This window comes from Manis pentadactyla, chromosome 10 (assembly GCF_030020395.1).
Source record: "Manis pentadactyla isolate mManPen7 chromosome 10, mManPen7.hap1, whole genome shotgun sequence".
NCBI lineage: Eukaryota > Metazoa > Chordata > Mammalia > Pholidota > Manidae > Manis > Manis pentadactyla.
The window spans coordinates 23,157,545-23,181,521 of record NC_080028.1 but is presented as its reverse complement, the minus strand read 5'-3'; the positions used below and the strand labels follow the sequence as shown (position 1 = coordinate 23,181,521).

Below are 23,977 nucleotides of genomic sequence, written 5' to 3'. Positions count from 1 at the left end.
ACACAAAGATGACAATATTATGAGCTGAACTCCCTATACTATATTTCAATCCCTGTGACTAAATTATTTTATAATTTGGTATTTATACCTCTTTATCCCCTTCATTCTGTTATGTATCTCCATATGCATGCATGAGAGTTTCTGGGGTGAATACACAGGAGTGTAGTTCCCAAGATATGAACATGTTTAACATTACTAGATAGTGCTAAGTTGCTGTTAAATTTTCATCAGTGGTGTGTCAGGTTTTCATTATTCAACATCTTCACCAATACTTGATATTATCAAATTTTTATGGACCTGTGAGTTGTTCTGGCTAAGCCCACTATTTCAATGCTGAAAAGAAGTGATGTTAGTGTGTATATTTGTCTGATTCCCATTTTAGAGGAAAAGCTTTCAAGCTTTTAACATTTTATCATTAAGAATGATGTTTGTGGTAGGTTTGTTTTACGGATACTCTTTATCAAATACCTTAACATCTATTTTGATTCTCATATTGTTCCAAATTTGGCTAGCAGGGGCCCTCTCAGGCTGGCAATTTTGTCTTTTTGACATGTCCACATCATTTTTTGGAGCTCCTTAAATACAACAAATGTTCATTTTGTACTTTTCCTGTCCTGGACCTGAAATCAGTTGATTCCTTTTAATGGAAAATGGTATTTAGAATCCAAGTTCTGTGGGCTACTGGTGTATCTTTGCTTTTAGACCCTCTGAACAGACAGAGCTAGGAAACATACATGTCCACATTAATGGATCTATCTATCTATCTAAAATCATAAGGTCACACTACTCCTTCCAATTTCAATTCAACACCATAGGATATGTTCCAGTCTTTTCTCTTTCCCTAATTGCAACCATTTCCCCTAATAGTGACAGTCCTGTTTCTATTAATGTCAATATATTAACTCATTTGCTCAAGCTAGAATGCACAGAAGGTAGTTTCTAGATTCTTTAATATTTTCCTAATTCAGGTTTACGTCTGCTTCCTCTTATGATTCCGTATCACTGAGCATTTATACTCATTGTCCTTATTGACTTTCCTCTCTGTTTGCCAGGACCCCTCACATCTGTGCTTATAGAGATGTAGAGCTGCTTGTGGAGTACTCTACATGTTAACAAACTGCTCAGGTGGGAGAAGATGAACCATTCTCTACCTCTGTGGACTGGCAGTTAGCCCCCTTCCAGGCCACCTGCACTTGTTACTACATAGACAAGTTATGTGGAGGAAGGCTGTCCTCTGGCTGATCCCCCTGAGCCATCTCACCCTCAGGGGCAGGGAAGACTCAGTTAATCCTGTCATACTCCCCTTGGCCATTTGAGGAGACTTGACCTCTTCACACAGGAACAAGACTGATTTTTATTTTGGAAGTTAAGTTTTTAATTTCAAGATAGAGTTATTTAAAACATTTCTGATTGTTTGGAAACCAAGTAATACATCACCAAGGCAACCAAACAACAACAAAAAGCTCAAAACACCTTGGATTTATAAGAAATCAACAAAATACAAAATGTTTAGTACTGAATGAGAATGTACACATTACACATCAAAAGGTAGTTTCCTTCCTTTCTTCTTCAAAATGTCCACTCCTCTGGTGCAGCAACGTCTGTCTACCTTCCTTCCACCTCTCTTTTCTTCCTTCTCTTCAGTGTGTGTGTGTGTGTGTGTGTGTGTGTGTGTGTGTGTGTGTGTGGTGTAGATTCAGATTCAGACGTGTTATATATTAAAATGAACAAGATACTTTACCTTACCAGCTGAGATCTTTTATTTCCCTCTCTAATATAAATCAGGTAGATTGGCACTGACCCAGGGAGCAGCAATACTATCAACAGTAAAAAAAAAAATTGATGAGCTACTTTGAAGAAATGAAGTCATGCCATATAAACAACTATGCAACTATTGAAAGTAGTTGGTCTACTTTGAGATTTTGATAGGAATAATTTTAAACAAATTGAATATATGTCACACTTAAATCTGAACTATTAGCTTGATTATGAAATATTAGTTTTCTTCAGAGCATATGAATATGGATTTATGAAGTTATTTCATTTATAGTTGACTGATATTTTATTTCCTTTATAGTCAAATAATCATAGAAAAATTTTGTTCCATTGTTGTTTTCCTTGAGGAACAATACAGAGAAATGATTTTCTTGCTTAATATTGAAGTTAGTTGATAAATGTGAACATTATGTTATAATTTAGTTTTCTAATCTCAGTGGCCTTTGGTTATGGAAAAGAAGTGCCCTGTTTGGTTTGAGCTTAGGACACAGACATCAGAGATAATTTCAGTCAGTATGTAATGTTTTTGTCCCCAGTCTTTGTCCCTGTGCCTTCTTTACTGCTCTGTTTCACATTTTTACCCCATTAAGGAAATGATAAATAAGCCAGAAACATTTGCATAAGGGCAGTCAAGTGACTTCTTGAAGTATTTTGTACAAATTGGAATCAGATATTCTTTATTAAATATTCTTTATTAAATATCTAAAAGTTTGTGTAATTTCAAAGTTTCTTTCTCCCTTGGTAGAAATAAGAGAATGGATGTTAGAAAACTAGCATTTCAATTCCTGGTGGATAACTTGACTCCTATAATATTAAATCATGTTAAAAAGAAGAGGTTCCATCAAATATTTCTTGAGGAGATGCCCTGGAAAGCTCAGATGAACCTGTGTCTAGCAAGCGCACACTTCAACCTACTTTTTATAAAGCTAGGGGAATGTACGAAAATGAAATTTGGCACTTCGCATACGATGGTCAGGTATAGTATATTACCAATGAATAATATTTCTTTACTCTCATGAACATGGGTTGTATTTGTGTATTCAGTGCTTCGATATTGATAATAACTTAAAGAGGTTTTTCAGAATGCTTCTGTCTTGTACATTGGTATATTACTTAATATTTTGTCTTAGAATCTTTCCTAAGACAGCTTCCAGTGAAAGGAGAGAGTGTAATCCAAGAGAAAATTAATATTGTACAATAAGTGCAGATGTTAGTAGGCATTAAGTAAATATCTATTTCATTTAGAGGTATATTTTACGTCTCTGTAAACAAAGATCATATTTTCTCATTGTAACTCGGGGGGAGGGGTGGAAATAAGTTACCAGCCCAGGGCAAAATACCACTGAAGCCGAAATCAGTCAAAAGGAGAAATAAAATGGGAGAAACCCATTTGTTGCTTACAAGCAATCATCCACTTCTGTTCACCTGTGTCTCTCACGATCCAGCTGTAAAAAAGGGATCCCACCCAACCTCTCTGGTCCAGATAGGCCCTCACTCCTCCTTGTAACCAGCTATTAATAGTTCTCTCCACCCCCTGGAAACACCTATTGATATGGAGGTACACTAAGGCCAGGTGAGAGATTCTGGAAATATTGAAGTTTTACCCACACTCATAAGATATATACTTTCTAGCATTAATTCAGAAAACATCTTTGAGCTCTTATTGTCTTTTGGCTAAAGTGTTATTGGTGATAAAAATAGTAGATAAATAAATATCATGGCATACTGTGTAACCTTTACAAAAGTGATGTATAATGTCTTTCATTTAAAAAATACTTGAGTACTTATTAGATACATGGTACTGAAAAGGTGCAATGAGCATACAAAGATGAGCAAGATATACAAGCTAACACTTGGTAGGTAGGTCACAAATGTTCATGAATAGTTGTAAATAATGGTAGAAGGTTAAGGACACAAAGTCTTCTTTGCTTCTGGGAAGGAAACTTTCCTTTGGCAAAGACTAAAAGGAATATTTCATGGAAAGGGGCCACTAGGCCTGGGTCTCAATGGATAGGCAAGATGTAGAAATGAGCAGATCAGGAAAAAGGCATCCCAGATAGGTGGAAGAATATGAATCAGAACCCAGGTAGGAAACAGGGTGACAACCCCAGGTGGTCCGACTAGAACCTAGGGCATAGAAAGGGAGTGGTATGAAATAATTAGCAAAGTAGGTCACTACCAGATCGTGGAGGTTCTTAACTGTCTGTTAAATCTGAACTTCTGTTTACATACAGTGGGAGATCATTAAGGGTTTTTGAGCAGGGCTATGATAAGAAATTTTCAGGCAGCAACATGTCAAGTGAATTGGAGAAAGGAAGGACTAATAACAGGGATATGAATTAAGAGGGTATTTATTTCAATAATCCACTGATCAAATAGGCAGGTTGAAATCCACAATGAACTTGGTCCCAGTTTCTCTTTCTCCAGAATTTTGGCTAAAATCATTACTAGACTGAACTTTCACAAAAATATCTCCAGAGAGAACCCTTTCCTGTATGGACTAGACCAGACTTGCATTTAAGCAGTTAGATTGACTAACAGGGAAAGCATTTGGCAAAGGGACCCATTCATGAGGCATGAGAAGGAAAATGGTTCTGATCAGATGGGCTTCCTTACTGTCTTCTGAACACTTGAGATACCTTCTCTGAACTTCCAATCATGAATGACCAGTTATGATTGTTTACTGCTTAGACATTATTTTGAAAAAGAAATAACATTGATTATGGATTCATTGCTCTATATAGTAGGCACCTTCATTGAGTTGAGTTTAAATCAGGTTGTTTTAAAATTGACATGTATTATTGTTGCAGAACTCATAGAATCAATGCAGGTCTACCATTCCCATTTTCAAGGGCCATTTCAGGAAAGTAGATGTTGGTGTTAAAATTCCTAAGAGCAATGTTATATTGCATAATTTTAAAACTTAATGGGAAATTGTTTGGCTTTGGTTAAGTTCCAACATATGTTATGATCCAAAATCTGGGAGTACTAACTCACAAATATATTAAAAATTAAAATAGATTGTATTTGGCAGTTTTAATTCAATTTTGATTATATATTTTTTAAATGAGATTTTTTCCCCTTTCAGTTTCAGATCATGTGATCCTAATATGTTCTCACTATATAATTCAGGAACAGTATTACCAACAGGAAAATTGACTCTAGAAAACTACAAAATGTTGCTTGATTTCCTTCTTACAGCTAAAAAAAGAAAGGACAACTTACCATCAGGTAAAAGAAATCACCTATCTTAAATAGTGCTCATTCCACAAACATAAAGTAATTTCTAGTATCTTAGGCTATTACACCTGCTCTTATGTAAATTTTTAATAATGGTATTTTAAGTGCTATGTAACTTATTGCTGATCAGGAAACTTCATATGCTGGTTAACTGCCCCTTGAGTGTTGATTCATGTTTGAGAGACTTGACATGCTTTCTAATTCCTTCTAGAGTATAATTAATTTTAACTGGTACCTGCATGTCATACTATGCATATTGAAGTGTTTGAAAGTAAATTCCCTAGACATAGAGTCTGAGTTTTGTATGTAGATTATAATATATAGGTTCTTGAGGTTTTTTTTTTAACTAGCTCCTTATTACTTCCCTTGAAATTGGCAATGTAATATTCTGCTTGAGACTTATTATTTAATGCAGAGTTGTAAGATAAGGTTTGTGGAATGAGAAATACTTTTTGTTTTTATATCACCCAACAAGAAAATGAGTGCAGGATTGTTACACTACCTAATTCCATGGGATGCTACCCACCTTCTAGTGTATATGTCCTGGGAATGGCCTGTTGGGGAAGAAATAAAGGAACTGTGGGATCTTGTCTAAGTTTCCTCAAAAAACCATGATATTCCTGCCTCTGCATTGTTCCTTTGGTCTTTACCTTTGCCTAGAATGTTCTTTTCTGTAGTCTTCCTGTGTAACTAAATCATGACCACCCTTTGAAACAAAATCTAAGCATCTCCCTCTCTAGAAACTTTCCCTGGTTTATTGTGTCCATAATCCTGTCCTTTCTCCAAATTTATGTGGCATTAGTTATCTGAATTACTCATTTGATGCTTATCACCTACTGTGTTTTCTGGAACCTAACTCTCTGTTTTCAGCAATGTTATGCCTTATTTTTATACTACAGATGCTGAAGAATTTGCAACATTTATTAGTTCCAAAGTGAATGATGAAAATGCTTCCAAGACACAAACAGCTTATGACTCAGACTCTCAGTTGGGTCTTAGTTCTAAAGAAAAGGATCGAGCAGCAAATTTGGGTCTATTGGATCATTTTATGAAAATCTTTTTATATTGCAGGAGAGCAATGGTAAGGTGGTCCTTCTTATTTGTTAATGTAGTAGGCATCAATCTCAGCCCATAAATTTGGGCATGAAAGGTATATTGTTTTTATTTACTTACTATTTGTGATTTTAGTTTCATCTTTGAGACTAAATTTGCTGGATTTCATGTCAGTCATTTTTGAGGTTTGCCTGCAGTGGTACTGAGGACTTATGCATTCTCAAATTGTCAGAGAGGGGTGAGCAACTTTAGCCATCAGGCGTCCACTCACCTGGAGCTGAGATGGCCTTTGTCCTTGTCTGCACAGTCTCTAATGTTTTCTTGCCACACTTGGAGCATGAGCTTCTTTGGGAACAGCAGGGGTTCCACTCTGTGGTCTTGCTCCCTCTTGGGGTACCATAGACCCCCTTCTTCCTTCTAGCACAAGGGAAGATCTTTCTAGGCCACAGGAAAACCCTGTCCCCTGATCTCCTTCTCCTATAGGCCCCCAGTCTTCTCTCAAATACTTTTCTCTTTATCTTCTTAAATTTTACATGATAGATTATTAAACTCAGAATTGGAATCATTAGCTACAAAGAAATTAGTTTCCTTTTTCTCATAGCATGAAGGGCATCCACCTCAAACCTCTCAAGAGGTGAAAGGAAATCTAACCTTTCTAGGCAAGAAGGGAACATTTAAGTTCTCATATTCTCTGAGCAGAGAGAGTGATTTTTAAAAAAATGCCTTTAAAAAAAATGTAAAGTAAACCCATGTCATCCTCCTTGACCATGAGCATTACATCTGACCCTCCTTCCCACCAGCTTCTGGACTCTAGACGATCTGGGTCCTGCTCACCTCTCCGAACTCAGCTCCTCTTGCTCAGCCTTCTAGCCTTTGCACTTTCTGCTCCCTTAGCCTCAGATGCTCTCTCTCCTCCCTCTACCCTCACCTTCACGTGGCTTGTTCAACTCAACATTCAGCATTCTGCTCCATATTACCTCCTCAGAGTGGACTTCTTTTTTGACCACCCTGTCTAAAAGGACATGTCCTCTCACCCTTGACAGGTTCTAATCCATTTCTAATTAATCTTTCTTCTATTACTTACTATTCCCCTGAGTTATATTTTTATTTGTCTACTTACCTAGTGTTGGTCTATCCTAATAAACCGAAGCAGCATGAGAGCAGGCTGAGCTTCCTGTTTACTGCCACAATCCCAGTACCTGGAACAGTGGGAGTGTTGGAGTCAGACTGCTGTTGCACAAATCCTAGCTCCCTGCTTAGTAGATCATGACCTTGGGCAAGGTAGCTCCGTGCCTCCATTTCCTCATTTGCAAATTGAGTAGAATACTATTGCACACTTTCTTTATTGAAGTTATTATTAAAATTAACTGAGATATGCACATAAATGTCTTGCTACAGTATCTAGCACATACAAGTGGCACATAAGAATTGTGTTAGCTATTTTTATTATTGATATATAGTATTTGTGGAAAGATGAGGTTGTTCAGAGATCTCTAACTTTTGGAACTTTGGGGTCTTTTGAATGTTGTGTTTGTCTTAGGTCCTTGCTCATCGTGGTGGCTATTGGACTCTGCTTCAGAACAGCTGTCGGGCCCTTTGGAACTTTAATCAGGAGCTACAAATACTTTTTAAACAAGCAGTGGATCTCTATAAAACATTTCCTATTAGCCAGGATGGTTTCCTGTGTATCTCGGTTTTACCATTCTATTTGGGAGCAGAATTACTTATTGACATGTTAATAGAACTACAAGATGTCAATTCCATTGAGGTAAGGTCATTTGGGTAATTATTCCTATTGTATTCAATTAAGAAATATTTTTGTATCATGGACCTTGGGATAAGTAGAAATTAATGTGTTTCTTGAGTTCTTATTTGGTTTGTATTTTATTTGCTTCTCATTATTTGGTCCACAATGCATAACTTGGATTGATGGTAATTACAAACATCTTAGCCTGAAAATTCAATTTCTTAAAGAGAACAGAAAGCAACATTTGCTGAGCTCCAGCTTTCATGTAAACTCACTTTAATGCATTTAACTCTGATAGCAATCTTTATGACAGAGAAAGAAATAGACTGCAAGAGAGATGATATAGCTTATTGGTTGATCTTTATTTCACTGCTTTATCTGTCCCTGTTCCATTATTCCAGATTTGGTAGAATTTGCAGTCATTTGAAATTTACCAAACTGTGGGTTCAAGCATGAAAATAAAGTAGAAAAAAATGTAAACATAGTATAGCTTAAACATATGGAAAATTAGCAAACACATAAACATATTGAGTCATGGGGTTTATAACATTTTCAGATATGAAATATATGACAACCAGGATAACACAAAAGACTGGGAGGATAAATAAAATTGAACTTTCATAAGTTTTTTACTCTTTGTATAAATGTAAAGTGGTACAATATTAACTTTTTAAATGGAATGTGGTAAGTTAAGGATGCATTTGATTATCTCTAGAGTATCTACTAAATAAAAAGGTACATCTAAAAAGCCATTTCAGTTAAATGGAAAGCTAAGAAGTAGTCAATTAACTAAAGAAGGCAGGAAAAAATGAACAAAGGAACAAAACCATAGGGGACAAACAGAAAACAAATAAAAAATAATAAATGTAACCTAATCATGTCAATAACTATATGAAATATAAGTGGATTAAATACCCCAATTAAAAGGCAGAGGTTGTCTAGATAAGAAAGACACCTATACTTGTCCACAAGAGAATCACTCTGAATATAAAGAAATATATTGAAAACAGTGAAAAGAGATATACCATGAAAACAGTACAGATAAAAAAGCTGGTGAGGCTATATTAATATTAGATAAAAAAACATTCAAATCAAGAAGTATTCTGAGAACTAAAGAAAGACATTTAATGAGATGAGGTTGATGAACACATTGATAGGTTGGGTGGGTGTTGTGCCCTGACTGCATTAGGGGAGGACATGGAGCTTCTCATCCAGGACCCTTCCAGATGCACCTCTTTCATTTGTCTATTCCTAAGTTATATTCTTTATAATGAAACTGTAATCATAAGTATAATGTTTTCAGTGAGATCTAGCCAATTATTGAACCTGATGCCCCTGAATGTATAGTTAGTAAGTCTGAAGTGCTAGTGACCAAGACTTGTGGCTGGCATCTGAAGTAAGATCAGTCTTGTGGAGGCGTGAGTCCTTAAACCTGTGGAGTGTGACTCTAACTTTGGTTAGTTAGTGTCAGAATTGAAGTGCAGTACATCCATTTGGGCTAGAAGTACAAATGCACATGGTGTTTACACCAAGGTGAACTAAAGAAAAAATTATAAGAAAACTTAAAGAACTGAAGTCTTAAAGAGCATGTTCTTTGGCTACTATGTAGTAAACAGATTAATACAATTTAGGGAGCAAAGCTCCAAATATCTGGAAATTAAACAACACAATTCTAAATAATCCATGGGTCAAAGAAGAAAACACAAGGGGATTCAAACTGATGATGACATATGAAAACTAGGATACAAATAAACCAGTGTTTAGACGGAACTTCATAATTTTAAATGTTTAATAGAAAAGAAGAAAGATATAACACCAGTTATCTAAGCATCCATCTATAGAAGCTAGAAAAAGAAGAACAAATTAAGTCCAAAGTAACTTAAAAAAAGGAAGGAAATAATAAGAGCAGAAATAAATTAAATGTAAAACACAATACAGAGAAATTAATAAAGTCAATAAATTAATCTTTTGTAAAGTTTATTAAAATTGCCCAAATCCTAAGAATATTGATGAAGAACAAAAATAAGAAGAGCACAGTTTACTGACATTAATAATGACAGAGGGCTATAACAATAGTTCCTATAGATATTAATAGAAAGTAAGGGATATTATTATCAAGTTTTTATATATATATTTTTTTATTAAGGTATTATTGGTATACACTGTAATGAATGTTTCACATGAAAAATAATGTGGTTACTACATTTACCCATATTATCAAGTGCCCCCCCATACCCCATTGCAGTCACTGTCCATCAGTGTAGTACAATGACACAGATTCACTATTTGCCTTCTCTGTGCTACACTGTCTTCCCTGTGACTCCCCACACCATGTGTACTAAAAGTAATACCCCTCAATCCTCTTCTTCCTCCCTCCCCACCCGCCCTCCCACACCCCTCCCCTTTGGCAACCACTAGTCCCTTGGAGCCTGTGAGTCCACTGCTGTTTTGTTATTGCAGTTTTGCTTTGTTGTTATACTCCACAAATGAGGGAAATCATTTGGGACTTGTCTTTATCCACTTGGCTTGTTTCACTGAGCAAAATATCCTCCAGCTCTATCCATATTGTTGCAAATAGTAGCATTTGTTTCTTTCTTATGGCTTAATAGTATCCCATTGTGTATATGTACCACTTCTTCTTTATCCATTCATCTACTGATGGACACTTAGGTTGCTGCCATATCTTGGCTATTGTAAAGAGTGCTGCAATAACCATAGGGGTGCATATGTGTTTTGAATCTGAGAACTTGTATTCTTTGGGTAAACTCCTAGGAGTAGAATTCCTGGGTCAAATGGTATTTCTATTTGTAGTTTTTTGATGAATCTCCAAATTGCTCTCCACAATGATTGAACTAGCTTACATTCCCACCAGCAGTGTAGGAGGGTTCCCCTTTCTTCTCATCCTTGCCAGCATTTGTTGTTCTTAGTCTTTTTGATGCTGGCCATCCTTACTGGTGTGAGGTGATATCTCACTGTGGTTTTAATTTGCCTTTACCTGATGATTAGTGATGTGGAGCATCTTTTGATGTGCCTGTTGGCCATCTGAATTTCTTCTTTGGAGAGGTGTCTCCATATCCTCTGCCCATTTTTTAATCTGGTTATTTGCTTTTTGGGTGTTGAGGCATGTGAGTTCTTTATATATTTTGGATTTTAACCCCTTGTCAGATATGTCATTTACAAATATATTCTCCCATACTGTAGGATGCCTTTTTGTTCTGTTAATGGTGTCCTTTGCTGTACAAAAACTTTTTAGTTTGATGTAGTCCCACTTGTTCATTTTTGCTTTTGTTTCCCTTGCTCAAGGAGATGCGTTCAGGAAGAAGTTGCTTATGTTTATATGCAGGAGATTTTTGCCTATGTTGTCTTCTAAGAGTTTTAGGTTTCATGACTTACATTAGGTCTTTGATCCATTTTGAGTTTACTTTTGTGTATGGGGTTAAACAATAATCCAGTTTCATTCTCTTGCATGTAGCTGTCCAGTTTTGCCAACACCAGCTGTTGAAGAAGCTGTCATTTCCCCATTGAATATCCATAGCTCCTTTATCATATATTAATTGACCATATATGGTTGGGCTTATATCAGGGCTCTCTAGTCTGTTCCACTGGTCTATGGTTCTGTTCTTGTGCCAGTACCAAATTGTCTTGATTACTGTGGCTTTGTAGTAGAGCTTGAAGTCAGAGAGGGTAATCCCCCCCACTTTATTCTTCCTTCTCAGGATTTTTTGGCTATTCAGGGTCTTTTGTGGTTCCATATGAATTTTAGAATGATTTTCTCTAGTTCAGTGAAGAATGCTGTTGGTATTTTGATAGGGATTGCATTGAATCTGTAGATTGCTTTAGGCAGGATGGCCATTTTGACGATATTAATTCTTCCTATCCATGAGCATGGGATGTGTTTCCATTTATTGGTATCTTCTTTAATTTCTCTCATGAGTGTCTTGTAGTTTTCAGAGTATAGTTCTTTCACTTCCCTGGTTAGATTTATTCTTAGGTATTTCATTCTTTTTGATGCAATTGTGAATGGAATTGTTTTTAGGATTTCTCTTTCTGCTAGTTCATCATTAGTATGATCAATTTTTAACTAATGAATTTGATAACTTAGGTAAAACGGACATGTTTATTGGAAAGCACAATTTAACAAATCTGACACAACAGTGATAGAAAAACTGAATTGCCCTAAATATATTAAAGAAATTGAATACATAATCTGAAACTTTGACAAAAGAAAAGGCCAGACTCAGAGTATTTCCCTGCAGAGTTCCAGCAAACATACAAGGAAGAAATAATAAATCATATAGCAAAATTTTTTTAGCATTGAGGCCAGCTTAACCCTGACACATTTATCAAAAAGTATAAATCCATATCCTCATGAACACAGACATAAAATTCCTTAATGAAAATTAACAAACCAATCCAACATATGAAATATGCAAATAAGGTATATATATATATATACAACTATACAAATGATGATCAGGTAGGGTTTTTCTTAGAAAATGTAAAGTTAACATGTAAAAATCAATCAATGTAATTCACCATATTAACAGTATAAAGGAGAAAAATCATACAGCCATTGAAATAGATACAACAAAAGCATTTACAAAATTTGACACCACTCTTTCCATCTGTTTTCCCTCCCCTGAGCACTGCTCTGGCTGCACTGCACTTGCTGTGAGTGCCAGGCTCCTGTAAACATGGGCCTCCATTATCTCTCCCCAGCTGCTGTCATGATTATCTACTTGGACCTCATCAGCCATGATGAGATATTCCCCAATATCTGTAGGATCCTTGAGGTCATAAAGGGGTTGTGCTTGAAGATGGAGGAGAAGACAGTAGGACAGACAGTAACACTGAGGAATATGTATTCTGCTGAAGGTCCCCAAGGCAAAAGGACTGGAAGCACAGTAATCACTGTTGTTCTTGTCAGGAACCATCACTTGTAGAAAACCAGCTTTGCAAAAGAAGTCAACAGGAAGTACATAAAAGAGATCATATGAAATCAGTTAAAAGCAAACTTGAAGAACAGAGACCAGAAAGAGTAAAACCATTGATAACAGATGCTGTAGAGCAAATCAAGCACATCCTTGCTAATTTCAAAAATTACGTTATTTACTGGTAAAAATATGAATCTGGGTGGCATGGTTGCTCTGGCAGACTACTGTGATGATAGTATGATTTCCTTTAAGAATGGTTTAGAAATGGAAAAATGTGGCTGCTGCTTTTCATCCATCCACACACCAGGAATTGGACAAATGGGACTGATGTCATCTTGAGCCTTTCACTTATTTTGACTTTGACTTAATTAGAGTAGAGGTACTGTTTTTCAGAAAACAACATGTCGTGTAACTTGTCTAAAAATAAAATGCATTTAAACTTATTTCAGTCAATGCCTCTTTATTTAATGTATATTTAAACTAATCCCATCCTAGAGTGTTCCTGGAGAAGTTAGAGACTTGTTGTAGACTACTAACAGAAAGCATAAGACTATCTTTAGTTTAATTCTACAGTGAAAAGTACTTCTGGGACTGGTACATAAAAACAAGAATTACAAGTCTCAGTTTGATGTTGAAGTAAGGGAAGAAACCATGTTTACAGCAATGCCCACTTTGAAATGGATTGTTACACATTTCATCACTTACAGATGGAAGTAGTTACTCTGGAAAAGATTACCAAGAGAATGAGAAGAGGTTAATACAGTTGAAAACGAAAATATAAAAACAAAAACCAATGTCTGCTGATGTTAAAAACTCTCTGCAAGCTAGGAATAGAAGACAATTTTCTCAACCTGATAAAGAGTTGTATTACAGCTAACATTATACTTCATGGTGAAATATTATGAGCTTCCCTCTAGAATTGGGAAAAAAGGAAGGATGGCCCAAAGCACTTTTATTCAAAATCATTCTGGAGATTCTGACAAGTGCAATAACAGAGGAACATCTGAAATGCAACCATGGGGATACAATCAATAAAATCCAGACTATGGTACCTCTACAGAACAAACAACTTGTTTCCTTAACAAAATATTGAAATAAAAAAAGAGGAGAGATGGAACCTATTGATTAAGAAGACTTGAAAGACATAGCCAATTACAATGTTTGGATCTTATTTTGATCTCATTTAAAACTAACACACTAAAAAAATTATAGGACATTAAGGGAAATGTGAACAGTAACTCTTCAGTATAATTTTTCAACAATGATTTTAAGGACTTTTTTCTAATTTCTATTTTTAGGTGGGATTATAATATTACAGTTATGTTTTTTTAAAAAATAATTCTTGTCTTTTTACAAACTGAAAGGTTTAGGGATTAATTAAAATAATTTTGGGGATATATTTCTAAATAATGGGGGAAGTCGGGAGGTGTATACATAAAACAAAATAGGTCCCAGGAGTTGATAATTATGGAAATGGTCGTGAGTACATGGGACATCATTATATTATTTTCTCTACTTTTGTGAGTATTAGAAATTTTCCTTAATAAAAAGTTTATTAAAAATTGCATAGGGCCCATACTAAGTCTTCAAAATTTACAGACTCTGGCCCTGACCATGCCAGAAATTTCACTCTCCATGTGCTATTTTGATCCCACAATGCCAGTCTTGTTTCTTTCTCAATGTTGCCATGTAATGTTACCAAAACTAAGAAGTGAATAGATAATAATTTTTAGTTTTTTCCCTCTTTGGGGTTGGAATCAACTGAGAGATGGGCACTGAATAAGGTAGTTGGAGATACAGTGTCAGCTTTGGTGTTGATTAAAGAGCTATAATGGAAAATACAGTAACCACAGAGAGCTTCCTCATCCTTAATCCCAGAAATAAGCTCACCACATAGGAATAGGCATGACTAAATGATAGCAGATACCCCTCTTCTTCAGGGATGGTCCAGGAACCTTGCTTCAATCTGGCCCAGGAAACTTACCTATGTCCAAAGAAAGAATGTGTGATCCTATAGACAGGCAGGCTCTGACGGGACAATTATCTGGGAATGGTTGAATAGGCAGGTTTGATTTCTTCAACATTCACCAAGAGAACTGAATAAAGGCCAGGAGCACCTCCACTTGGAAACCTGAGGTGGAGGAAATGGAGAGACCCCCTTACACAATGTGCTGCTGGAAGTCTTTCTGTAGGTGCAGTGGATTAGCAGGATGGTGCTCATAATACCAGTAAAATGGCACCTATTGAGCAAATTCACAGAGGTCACATATGGCACACCTCTTATTCACACTTATGCAGCCTGATGTGAGGTATTCATATTGTATTTCACAGCCAGATAACTTCCAAGGTCTCTTCCAACTTTAAGGACTACAAATCTTGTTAGAGAGGATATTTATCCTTTACTTTTGTTAATACCTTCCCTCCCCTATGCATGGGTTACCCTTAATGGTAACACTGGGTTAAGAGGGGCTGGTCTTGAGTTACCCAACCAGGGTGACAGCCTGGCCTGTAGGTACATCTAAGAGGCTTTGCCTTGCCTCAAGAATTTCTAGGGGTATATACACAAATGCGTCAGGGACTCACAGGAAATGAATACATTTCTTATACAGTAATTCTTTAACTTAGGCCAAAAAAGGGTTTTCTAGACTTCCTTCTCCATAGGTTTGACCTTGGCATTAGAAGACTGGACAATATTATTCTACCAACTGATGAATGTAACCGGCACATTAGGGAAACTTAGTTATTTGTATATACTGAAGCTTGGGTTTAATATTCTTACTTAAATAGATAGTGACTATGTAACAAGAAGTATAGACCTCAGTCTGTGCTGTTTAATATGGTAAGGAGCATCTATATGTGGCTATTTATATTTAAGCTTATAATTAAAGTCAAATAAAATAAAAATTCAGCTACACTAATCATATTTCAACAGCTCAGTATCCATGTGTGCTTAGTGTGGCCACTATATTGAAGAGCTCAGATACAGCATATTTCTACCATCACATAAAGTTCTGTTGTATGGCATTATCAAGCTTTGACTTGCATAATACGAGCATTTTAATTCTTTTTCTCTTCGGTTCTCTTCCATGTTATACTATTATCTATCACACCCAATTCTCAGAAAACTGTGTAGTAAAATCTGAAATTACACAAAAACTTAAAAAAATGTCTTACTTGCAGATTATTGAAGAAAAAGGAGAATTCAATATTCCCAGCTGTTATGGAAATATTAAAAACAATAATGGTGGTGCCAGCCTTACTTTTGAGCATCCTTTGGATGATGTAAATGTGGTTGATTTGAAATGGATCCATGACTTTGTGTTAAAATCTCTGGAATTTTTGTATCAAGTGGAAAAATGGGAAACACTAGTATCACTTGCCATTCAGTTCAATACAATTTCACAGTAAGTACAGCTCTGGGCAATTTAAAGTGACAGATTTCATTGAAAAAAAAAAGTATTTAAACTAATGTTTGCATTTTTAACCCCCTGTCTAGTGAGAGATATACAGAGCAAGTGACACCACTCCTGGTATATGCACAGCACCAGCTTCTTCTAAGAATATCCAAGTTCAGTGGCCCAGATATTACCCTACAGCCTTGTGCAAGATACGAGGCTGAACGTGATGACAAGGTAAGTTTGGCTCTACTAATAATGCAGTTGGATTTTTTTCGTTAGTACATAACATAAAATACAAAGATTTAGGAATCAGACATATGTTGTTATTTGCACTTAGGCCATTTATCATTCAAATCAACAAACATTATTGACAATCTGCTATGTGGCAGTATTTTCTAGACACCGGGTAAACAAAAATTAAGTCTTTGTATACAAAAAACTTATATTCAGGTCAAGGCTGATTTATCCATTATACACAGTGGGGACAGTGTCTAGAGCCACAATCCTTTTAGGGGCTCATTAAATGTTTCAATTCTTTCTTAAAAAGAAGAAAAAAGTTTTTTTTAGCTCAAAGGAAATGTTTTAAAATTTCCTATTAATATGTTTATATGTATGTGAACATAATTATCAAGTATAATTTTTAGTATTTTTAATGGGAGTGTGAGCCTGGGAAGGCAAAATTATCTAAGGCCCATAAAAGTTATGACGTTGCTTTTAAGTTGAAATAAATTCTCTCATTTATTAATTTAATAAATATGTATTGACTCCCTAATATCAGAGCCACTGTATACAGTGGACAGTCTATGGGCTGCCCAAGGGCCCCTGGCCTTCATGGGGGCTGAAGCCCAGTCCCTGCCTTGTATACCAGTCTGAGAGCTTTTGGAGTTGCAGCCACACAGCGAGGGCTCCTTTTTCTTCTTCTCACAAAGGTTCCTTACAGATTTTTGCATAGTCTTGCCTCCTGCATATTCTACATACGAGAATGCAGTCTGAGTTCTTGCTTTATGGAATTTCATTTTGGAGGGGTAGAGATAAGGCCATATAATAAGCATGCAAATAAATAAGATTTATGATCATTGTAAGTTCTCTGGAGAAAATAGAGTAAGTCAGGGGGTTGGAGTCAGGTGGGGGTAGGAGGAAGCTTTAGCAAGTGGGATCAGGAAGGCCTCCTGGAGAGAGTAACATTTGATGAGAAGGGGCCAGCCACGCAGTGTGAAAGAACATTCCAGTCCAAGGGAGGAACAGGGCAAAGGCCCTCAGATGGGCCGAAGGAAGGCCCCAATGGCTGGGGCGTAGCAGACAAGGGAGGGGGTAGAGAAGGGGGCCGCTCTGTCTGAGTCTTCTTGTCGCGTTTTCCTCTTCTCCCCAGTGTCTTAAGGTTAGTTCATCCCAGGACTCTGTTCTTAGTCCTTCTGTCTTCGCTCTGAACATAGTCTCTCTTAGTGATCTAATTCAGTCTGTGGTCCTAAGGACCATCTTTGAGATGAGGACTGTTGAAATTAAATTCTCCAGTCTAGACCTTTCTCCCAAATTATATGTTGGTATATCTCTCTAACTGCCTGTAGCAGTGAGGTTCAGTCAGAGAAGCAGAACTAATAAGTTCCATCTATCTACTCATCCATCTGTCCATTCATCAGTCTATCAAGACTCATTACAAAGAATTGGCTTATGTGATGGTGGGGGACTAGCTTAGCAAGTCCAAAATCTGTAGGGTGGGCAATCAGCATCCCAAGCAGGAAGAACCCTGCAGGGATGGCTGGAAGCTCTTATCGTCGGGCGGTCAGTGAGGGAGGATCCAGTGAGGAGAAAACAGTCATAGACCTTTATGCTATTTGAAATTTAGAGTCTGGAGACTGCCAGCACTCCAAGGATTCCCCTCATTAGGTCAGGCCTGCCAAGGATAATCTCCTTAGCTTCAAGCTAATTTATTAGAGACTTTAATTAATATCTGCAAAATCCATGCATAGCAGCACCTAGATTAGTGTTTGAGCAGCTGGAATGAGGTGTGTGTATGCTACAAAAGGATGCTTCTCTCTCTTTTGTCCTCATAATTCAGCCTAACCAATGTGACCTATCAAAAAACTGTCATACTGCCTAATCAACATCATCTCTTAGATATTTAATATACTTCTCAAATTTAATATATCTCAAACATACCTGTTTTTTCAAGGCTTCTCTACTTGAATTGGTGAGAACCCCATCCTCGTACTGCTCAGACCAGACACCTTGGAAACATCCCTGGATCCCTTTCTTCCTTTCACACCTCACTTTGAAATGGTTACCAAATCCTCTACTTTCAAAATGTATTCAGAACTGACCACTTCTCCACCACTCCTGCTCTGATCGAAGCCCCTGTTATATTTGCTTGGATTAATGCAATGACTTCCTAGTTAGGCTTTATTGCTTCCAGTCTCCCTGAATTCCTGCCTCTAACCTATAGTTTCTTCTCGATACAGTGGATAGAATGAACCTTTAAAAACTTAAGCCAGACCATATCCTTTCTTTGTTTTAAACCCATAGTAACTTCATGTCTGATTCAGAATTAGAGTGAACATCTTTGTTGCAGCCTTAATACCCCATATATGTCTTATCCTCCTGTGATACTCTGTGACTCATCTACCATTATTCCCCTGTAGGTTTCAGTTGCCCTGTTCTTTAAAATGTCCCTGCCTCAGGGTCTTTGCATTCACTACTCCCCTGTTTGGAATGCTCCTCCCCCAAATATCCATACTGATTTTTTCCTTCCCTTTCTCCACTCTGTTAAATATCACATTCTCTATGAGGACTTACCTCACTACCCTATTTAAAATTATGTGGCTGTTCGCTCTATTTCTCTCTATGGCACTTAAAATTCTTTAATATCCTCTATATTGTACTTCCCTGTTTTGTTTGTTGTCTTTCTGCTGCCACTAGAACTAGTTCCATAAGAATATGGACCAGTACCTGGCACATATAGGTGTTCAAAAAAGATTTGTTTAATGAGCTGGAAAGATGGGAGGAATTAGATCAAATAGGGGCTTATCAGGCTGTGGGAAGGAATTTGCATTGTATTATGCTGTGTTGACATCCCACTGTAGAAGTACCTACAAGAGACAATAAAAAAGCAGCATCTACATCAGACTAGGGTTCAAGGAGGGCTGCATTTTGAGCAATAGGTTAATTCAAGGAAGAGGAGTAGGTAAACAGAGAAGAGGATCTTGGACCTTTTAAAAGCATTTCCTTTTGTCTAAAGATGTTACTTGCAGTATTTTACAATTTTAGGACTCAAGTACCTGCTAGAAAGAAAATTTTGAAATACTACAGAGGAAGTTAGTTCCGAAAAACTTCACCAGGGAAATTTAAATTGCATTAATCATGAATAGGGTGGAAAAATCTGCCATTGGAAAAGCAGCCTATATTTTAAAAATATTTCAGTGTACATAATGGAAGATATATTTAGACTAGTAAATTTATAGACTCTCAGAAAATCATATTCTAATTGCTCTATATAATTTGCCTAATGCATTTCCAGCTGTGCTGTACAAAAGAAATATGAAAAATTATGTAGCCAGTTTTTTCCCGAAAGTTCTCATGATTGAGTGCTGTTCTGCTAGCTTTTATTTGTGGCATCCTTTTGTATCTCTTTTTCTGACAAATGAAAAGTAAGAGAAATATTTCAAGTAAGCCAAATTTTTAGCCATAACTACCTAAGTAATATTTGTTTTCATTCTTCCTTTTTAAGATAACCTGCCGAAATTTCATTGGAAAGCAGCTCAAGATTAATCCTCGAACCAACAAAATGACAGATACAGGAAACCATACAGATTTCCTAAAAAAGCTTATTTATTCAGGTCAGAACCAATTTTAGCTTGAAGCTCTTTTAAAGCATGGTTTGCTGTTGTGTTCTGCATGTCAATTCTCCTATAATTAAAACGTTGGCAAAATCTCATTTGCAGGTTTATTTGGCTGAAAATAATCCATTTGATATTTGCCATCTTATATTGCTATAAATGTCAGTTAAGAGAAATTAAAACAAATGTTTTCAGTAGTTTAATCTATAAATTAAGAAAATGGGAGTAAAAGAAATGGAGAAAGAAAATTGATAGGAAAAATAAGTGGGAAAATACTGTTTTGTACATTATCCCTTGTTTTTATCTCACTTGGGAAGCCTTCACATTGGCCTTTTGCTATTTTCTTTGTTCTGTCTTGACTCCCATAATCAATATAGATTGTTCTCCTCTTGGCTTTACCATGATTAAATTACAGGCCTTTTAACTAGAGCACAGGAGAAGGCTCGGGAACATCATGACTCCTTGGCTTTTTGCCGATAAGCCCTCGCGGAATATTTTGGCGGTGCAGTTTGTAGGAATGAGGCAATGGAATAAGATGAAAGTGGAGATTATCCCTTCTTCATTTGCAATTTTCATGTGTCTCTGTTTCTAGCATAGGAAAGAAATGAAGTCTTCCCTTTGAAGTGTTAGGATTCTCTCATTTATTTATCTGTTCGTATTATTTATATATGTGTGTATGGATGTAATCATTTATTCATTTAGTGAGTCAGTCAAGCAGCTATTCAGTCATTCAGCAAACCTTTACTGAGTTTCTACTGTGTATTCAGTACTGTACTAGGTACTGGGAATACAGAGATAAATGAGGGTAAAGATTTGTTATCCAGGAGTTGACAGCTCACTGAAGGTGGTTGATGAACCAAAGATTATAGTATAGAATGATAAGATCTGTAATATCATGACTGCTGCTGTAAACAATAGTTAACAGCTTGCATGGCTTTTGAGAGACTGCCTGTAATTTAGCGGGGCTAACGTAAAAGAAAAGAGCAAAAGCTGAGGTCAGAAAGGTTGGCAGGAGGTAGATAATAAGGGGTCCTTAGAAGGCAGGATAAAGAGATTCAGATATCTGGAGAGCTGAGGGGAGCTAGTTAAAAGGCTTTCAAGAAGGAAGTTAAACGATCCTATTTGTGCTCTTAGAGAACCTGGGGCAGCGGCATGGGGAATTAATTGAAAGGAGACTGTAAGGAAGCAGGAGAGCAGCTACTCCAGATTTGTGTATATAGATGGCCCTGGTCGTAGGTGGTGAGAATAGAGGAGCAGACAGGTGTGGGAGAAAGGCTGGAGAGATCCACAGGGCTGTGCTCTCTGCAGGTCAGATGAGGAAGGGAGGAATCCAAGTTGTCTTGGTTTCTGGCTTGGGTGGCTAGGTAGATGTGGAGTCTTCACTCAACAGGAAAATTAAAGGAGAAGGTTACTCCGGTAATTAGTGAGTCTGAGGTGCCTGGATGGTGACTGAGTAGAATTGTTTATCATATAGTTGGGTATATCTGTGAGGCACTCAGCAGCGATTTCTATTTCAGTCACCAATATATGAGTAGTGGTTGAAGTCAGAGGCTTGACTGAGGTCACCCAGGCAGAGTGATGTGGAGTGTGTAGACCTGAGGAAGGCCTCCCTTTGGAAGCCTTGTCAGTCAAATGGACTAGACAATCCAGTAGTAACAAGCATCCCCAAATCTCATTGTCGTGACACAAGCTCACGCTGCCATGCTGACAGTGGTGGAGTGTCGAGCTATTGCACATCACGGGTTGATGGAATCTCCATCTTGTCACAGGCTTCTGTGATCATATCCAAGACAGGAAACAATGCTAATTTACCCTCTATGGGAGCTATACTGAGAGGCATGTAGTGAATGGTTAAGGGCACAGCCTTTAAAGCCAGACCACATGTGCATATACTAAATAAAAGAATTACTATTACACATTGAACACCAGGCACTCACATTAGTGCTTTGTATTAGTTTACAACTCTCTAGTGTGGTTGGTAGGTTTGTTATTATCTTGATTTTTCAGGCAGGAAAATGGTTATACTTTATAATTTTATGTCCATGATTTATACATAAATCACATGCTGGCTCTTAAAGTTGCTACACATGTCACTTCTGCTGACATTTCATTGGCTAAAGTCACATGGCCACATTTAACTTTACAAATGTGTTCCTGAGGATAAAGAGACATAGAATATGTGAAGAGCCCTAGTGACTGTCACAGGACCATATAGAGGAAGAACAGCATCTGAAAGTGATGGGCACATGGCCTCAGAGGTAGGAGGTACACAGATTGAGAGTGGTGTACACAAGGCCAAGGTGAGAAAAAGTCTGAGGAGCAGGAAGCAGTCAACAGGCAGAGAGAGGTAACCCAGGGTGAGGACAGACTGTCTATTGTATGTGGGAGGTCATTATCCCTGGCCTTCTTCCTATGATCCCTTTACCTTAGGGCCTTGCTTTGGCTGATCTCCATCCTGAAATGTTCTTTCTCAATCCAGATATCTGTCTGACAAACCCTTCCCCTCCTTGATGTCTTTGTGCACATCTCATCTTTCTGAGGCTTACCCTATCCATTCTATTTAAAATTGCACTCTGCTTGCTTCCTTCCAATTCCCCTTATTCTGCTAAATGTTTTCTTCTTTTCTGAAGCACTTTTCACTGACCATACTGTGTAATTCAGTTTTTATTTCATTTAGTGATTATTAGTCTGTCTCCCTTGGTAAAATATAAGCTCTGTGAAGGCAACGATCATTGTTTCATTCATTGATATAACCTAAATGCCTTAACTGCTGTCTGATACGTAGTAGGAACTCAATATCTATTTGTCAAATGAGTGACTTTGTGACCTTAATAAAAGTAGCTTCAAAGAAATGGTGGGGAGGGGATGGGAAGTGTTTTGATTGGTGGGTACAGTAGTGATGAGCTGTACCCACAAAGAGTCACTGAATGGAGAATTGCCTTTTAGGAAACTGAGCAGTGACAAGCAACCGAGTGGCTGTGGCAGCAACTAGAAGGAAATGTGGAGCTCAGGAGGGCATTGTTTTGTTTGTGTGTCTGTTTTTAAAAGAAAAGAAGGAGCATATTTCTATATTAAGTGGAAAGAGCCGGTAGAGAGGGAGAGCTTGGCAAGAGGAGAGAAACATATTTGATAGGCAAGGACCTTGAGGAGAAAAAGGGCAGAGAATGGCATACAGGGGAACTAGCCTTAGGCGAGAGGATGGAACACCCCTGCTGCTAGGGCAGAAGGCGAGGAGGAGAGAGGAGACCCAAATGCAGGAGAGTTTGTCAGTGGAAGGGGTAGGAGTTTGAAGGCGTTCTTGTTGGCTACTGATTTTCTTAATGAAGCAAGAGGTTGAAAGCATGGTCGGGGTTGATAGGGCAGGAGGTTTCAGGAAGAATTTTAGAGTGGACTGTCCCTGAGGGAAATAGGAGAAGGGAAGAAGAAGGGCTATAGAGTGGTGGACAGGCTCCAGTTGAGTGAGTTTGGTGACCAAGAACTTGCAGGCTTTACTGCCAATGAAAAATCAACTTATCCCCTCATAGTCATTAAACAATGGACATTCCCATCAAAGAGTGTGATTCTTCCTGGTTGTGTTCTTCTTTTCCTGATCTTATCTGTTAAGCTGCTGGAGGCCCCCAATTTGGGAGCCATAACTCAGAATGTATTTATATTCTCCTTTTCATCTGAAAAAAAGCTGACAACAAATGAGAGAAAATGTGTCAAAAACATTTGTTATCAAAGTGATGACTAGGACTTAATGTATAAGAAAAACATACCTGGCAAGATTCTAGACCTATGTGACCAGTAGGTCTTATTGACAGTGGATACTGTATGTCAGAAAAGCACTTCGCTTTCCAGTTGTTAAAGGAACACTTGGAAAGGCAAGATGGTGGGTGATGGGACAAAAAGGAAGGTAGATATAATTAGGCTTCAGTGATCCAGTGGGTTGGTTCTAAAGGGTGGTGTAGGTATAGCCGGTTTGAGAAGTGATTAGAGCAGGAATATTTGAATGGATAA

General features: G+C 37.3%; 1 protein-coding gene and 1 pseudogene across 1 annotated transcript in view; both read left to right on the top strand.

Moving 5' to 3' along the window:
* The window catches only part of CFAP54 (cilia and flagella associated protein 54), a 278,386-nt gene that overhangs the window by 124,979 nt on the left and 129,430 nt on the right, over positions 1-23,977 (top strand). The window contains exons 33-39 of the mRNA XM_036891466.2: positions 2,522-2,752; positions 4,865-5,007; positions 5,916-6,097; positions 7,610-7,837; positions 15,931-16,154; positions 16,247-16,382; positions 19,870-19,978. Coding sequence (XP_036747361.2) covers positions 2,522-2,752; positions 4,865-5,007; positions 5,916-6,097; positions 7,610-7,837; positions 15,931-16,154; positions 16,247-16,382; positions 19,870-19,978 — 1,253 coding nt within the window. The remainder of the gene's footprint in view (positions 1-2,521; positions 2,753-4,864; positions 5,008-5,915; positions 6,098-7,609; positions 7,838-15,930; positions 16,155-16,246; positions 16,383-19,869; positions 19,979-23,977) is intronic.
* LOC118915498 (translationally-controlled tumor protein-like) lies at positions 12,364-13,089 on the top strand (annotated as a pseudogene).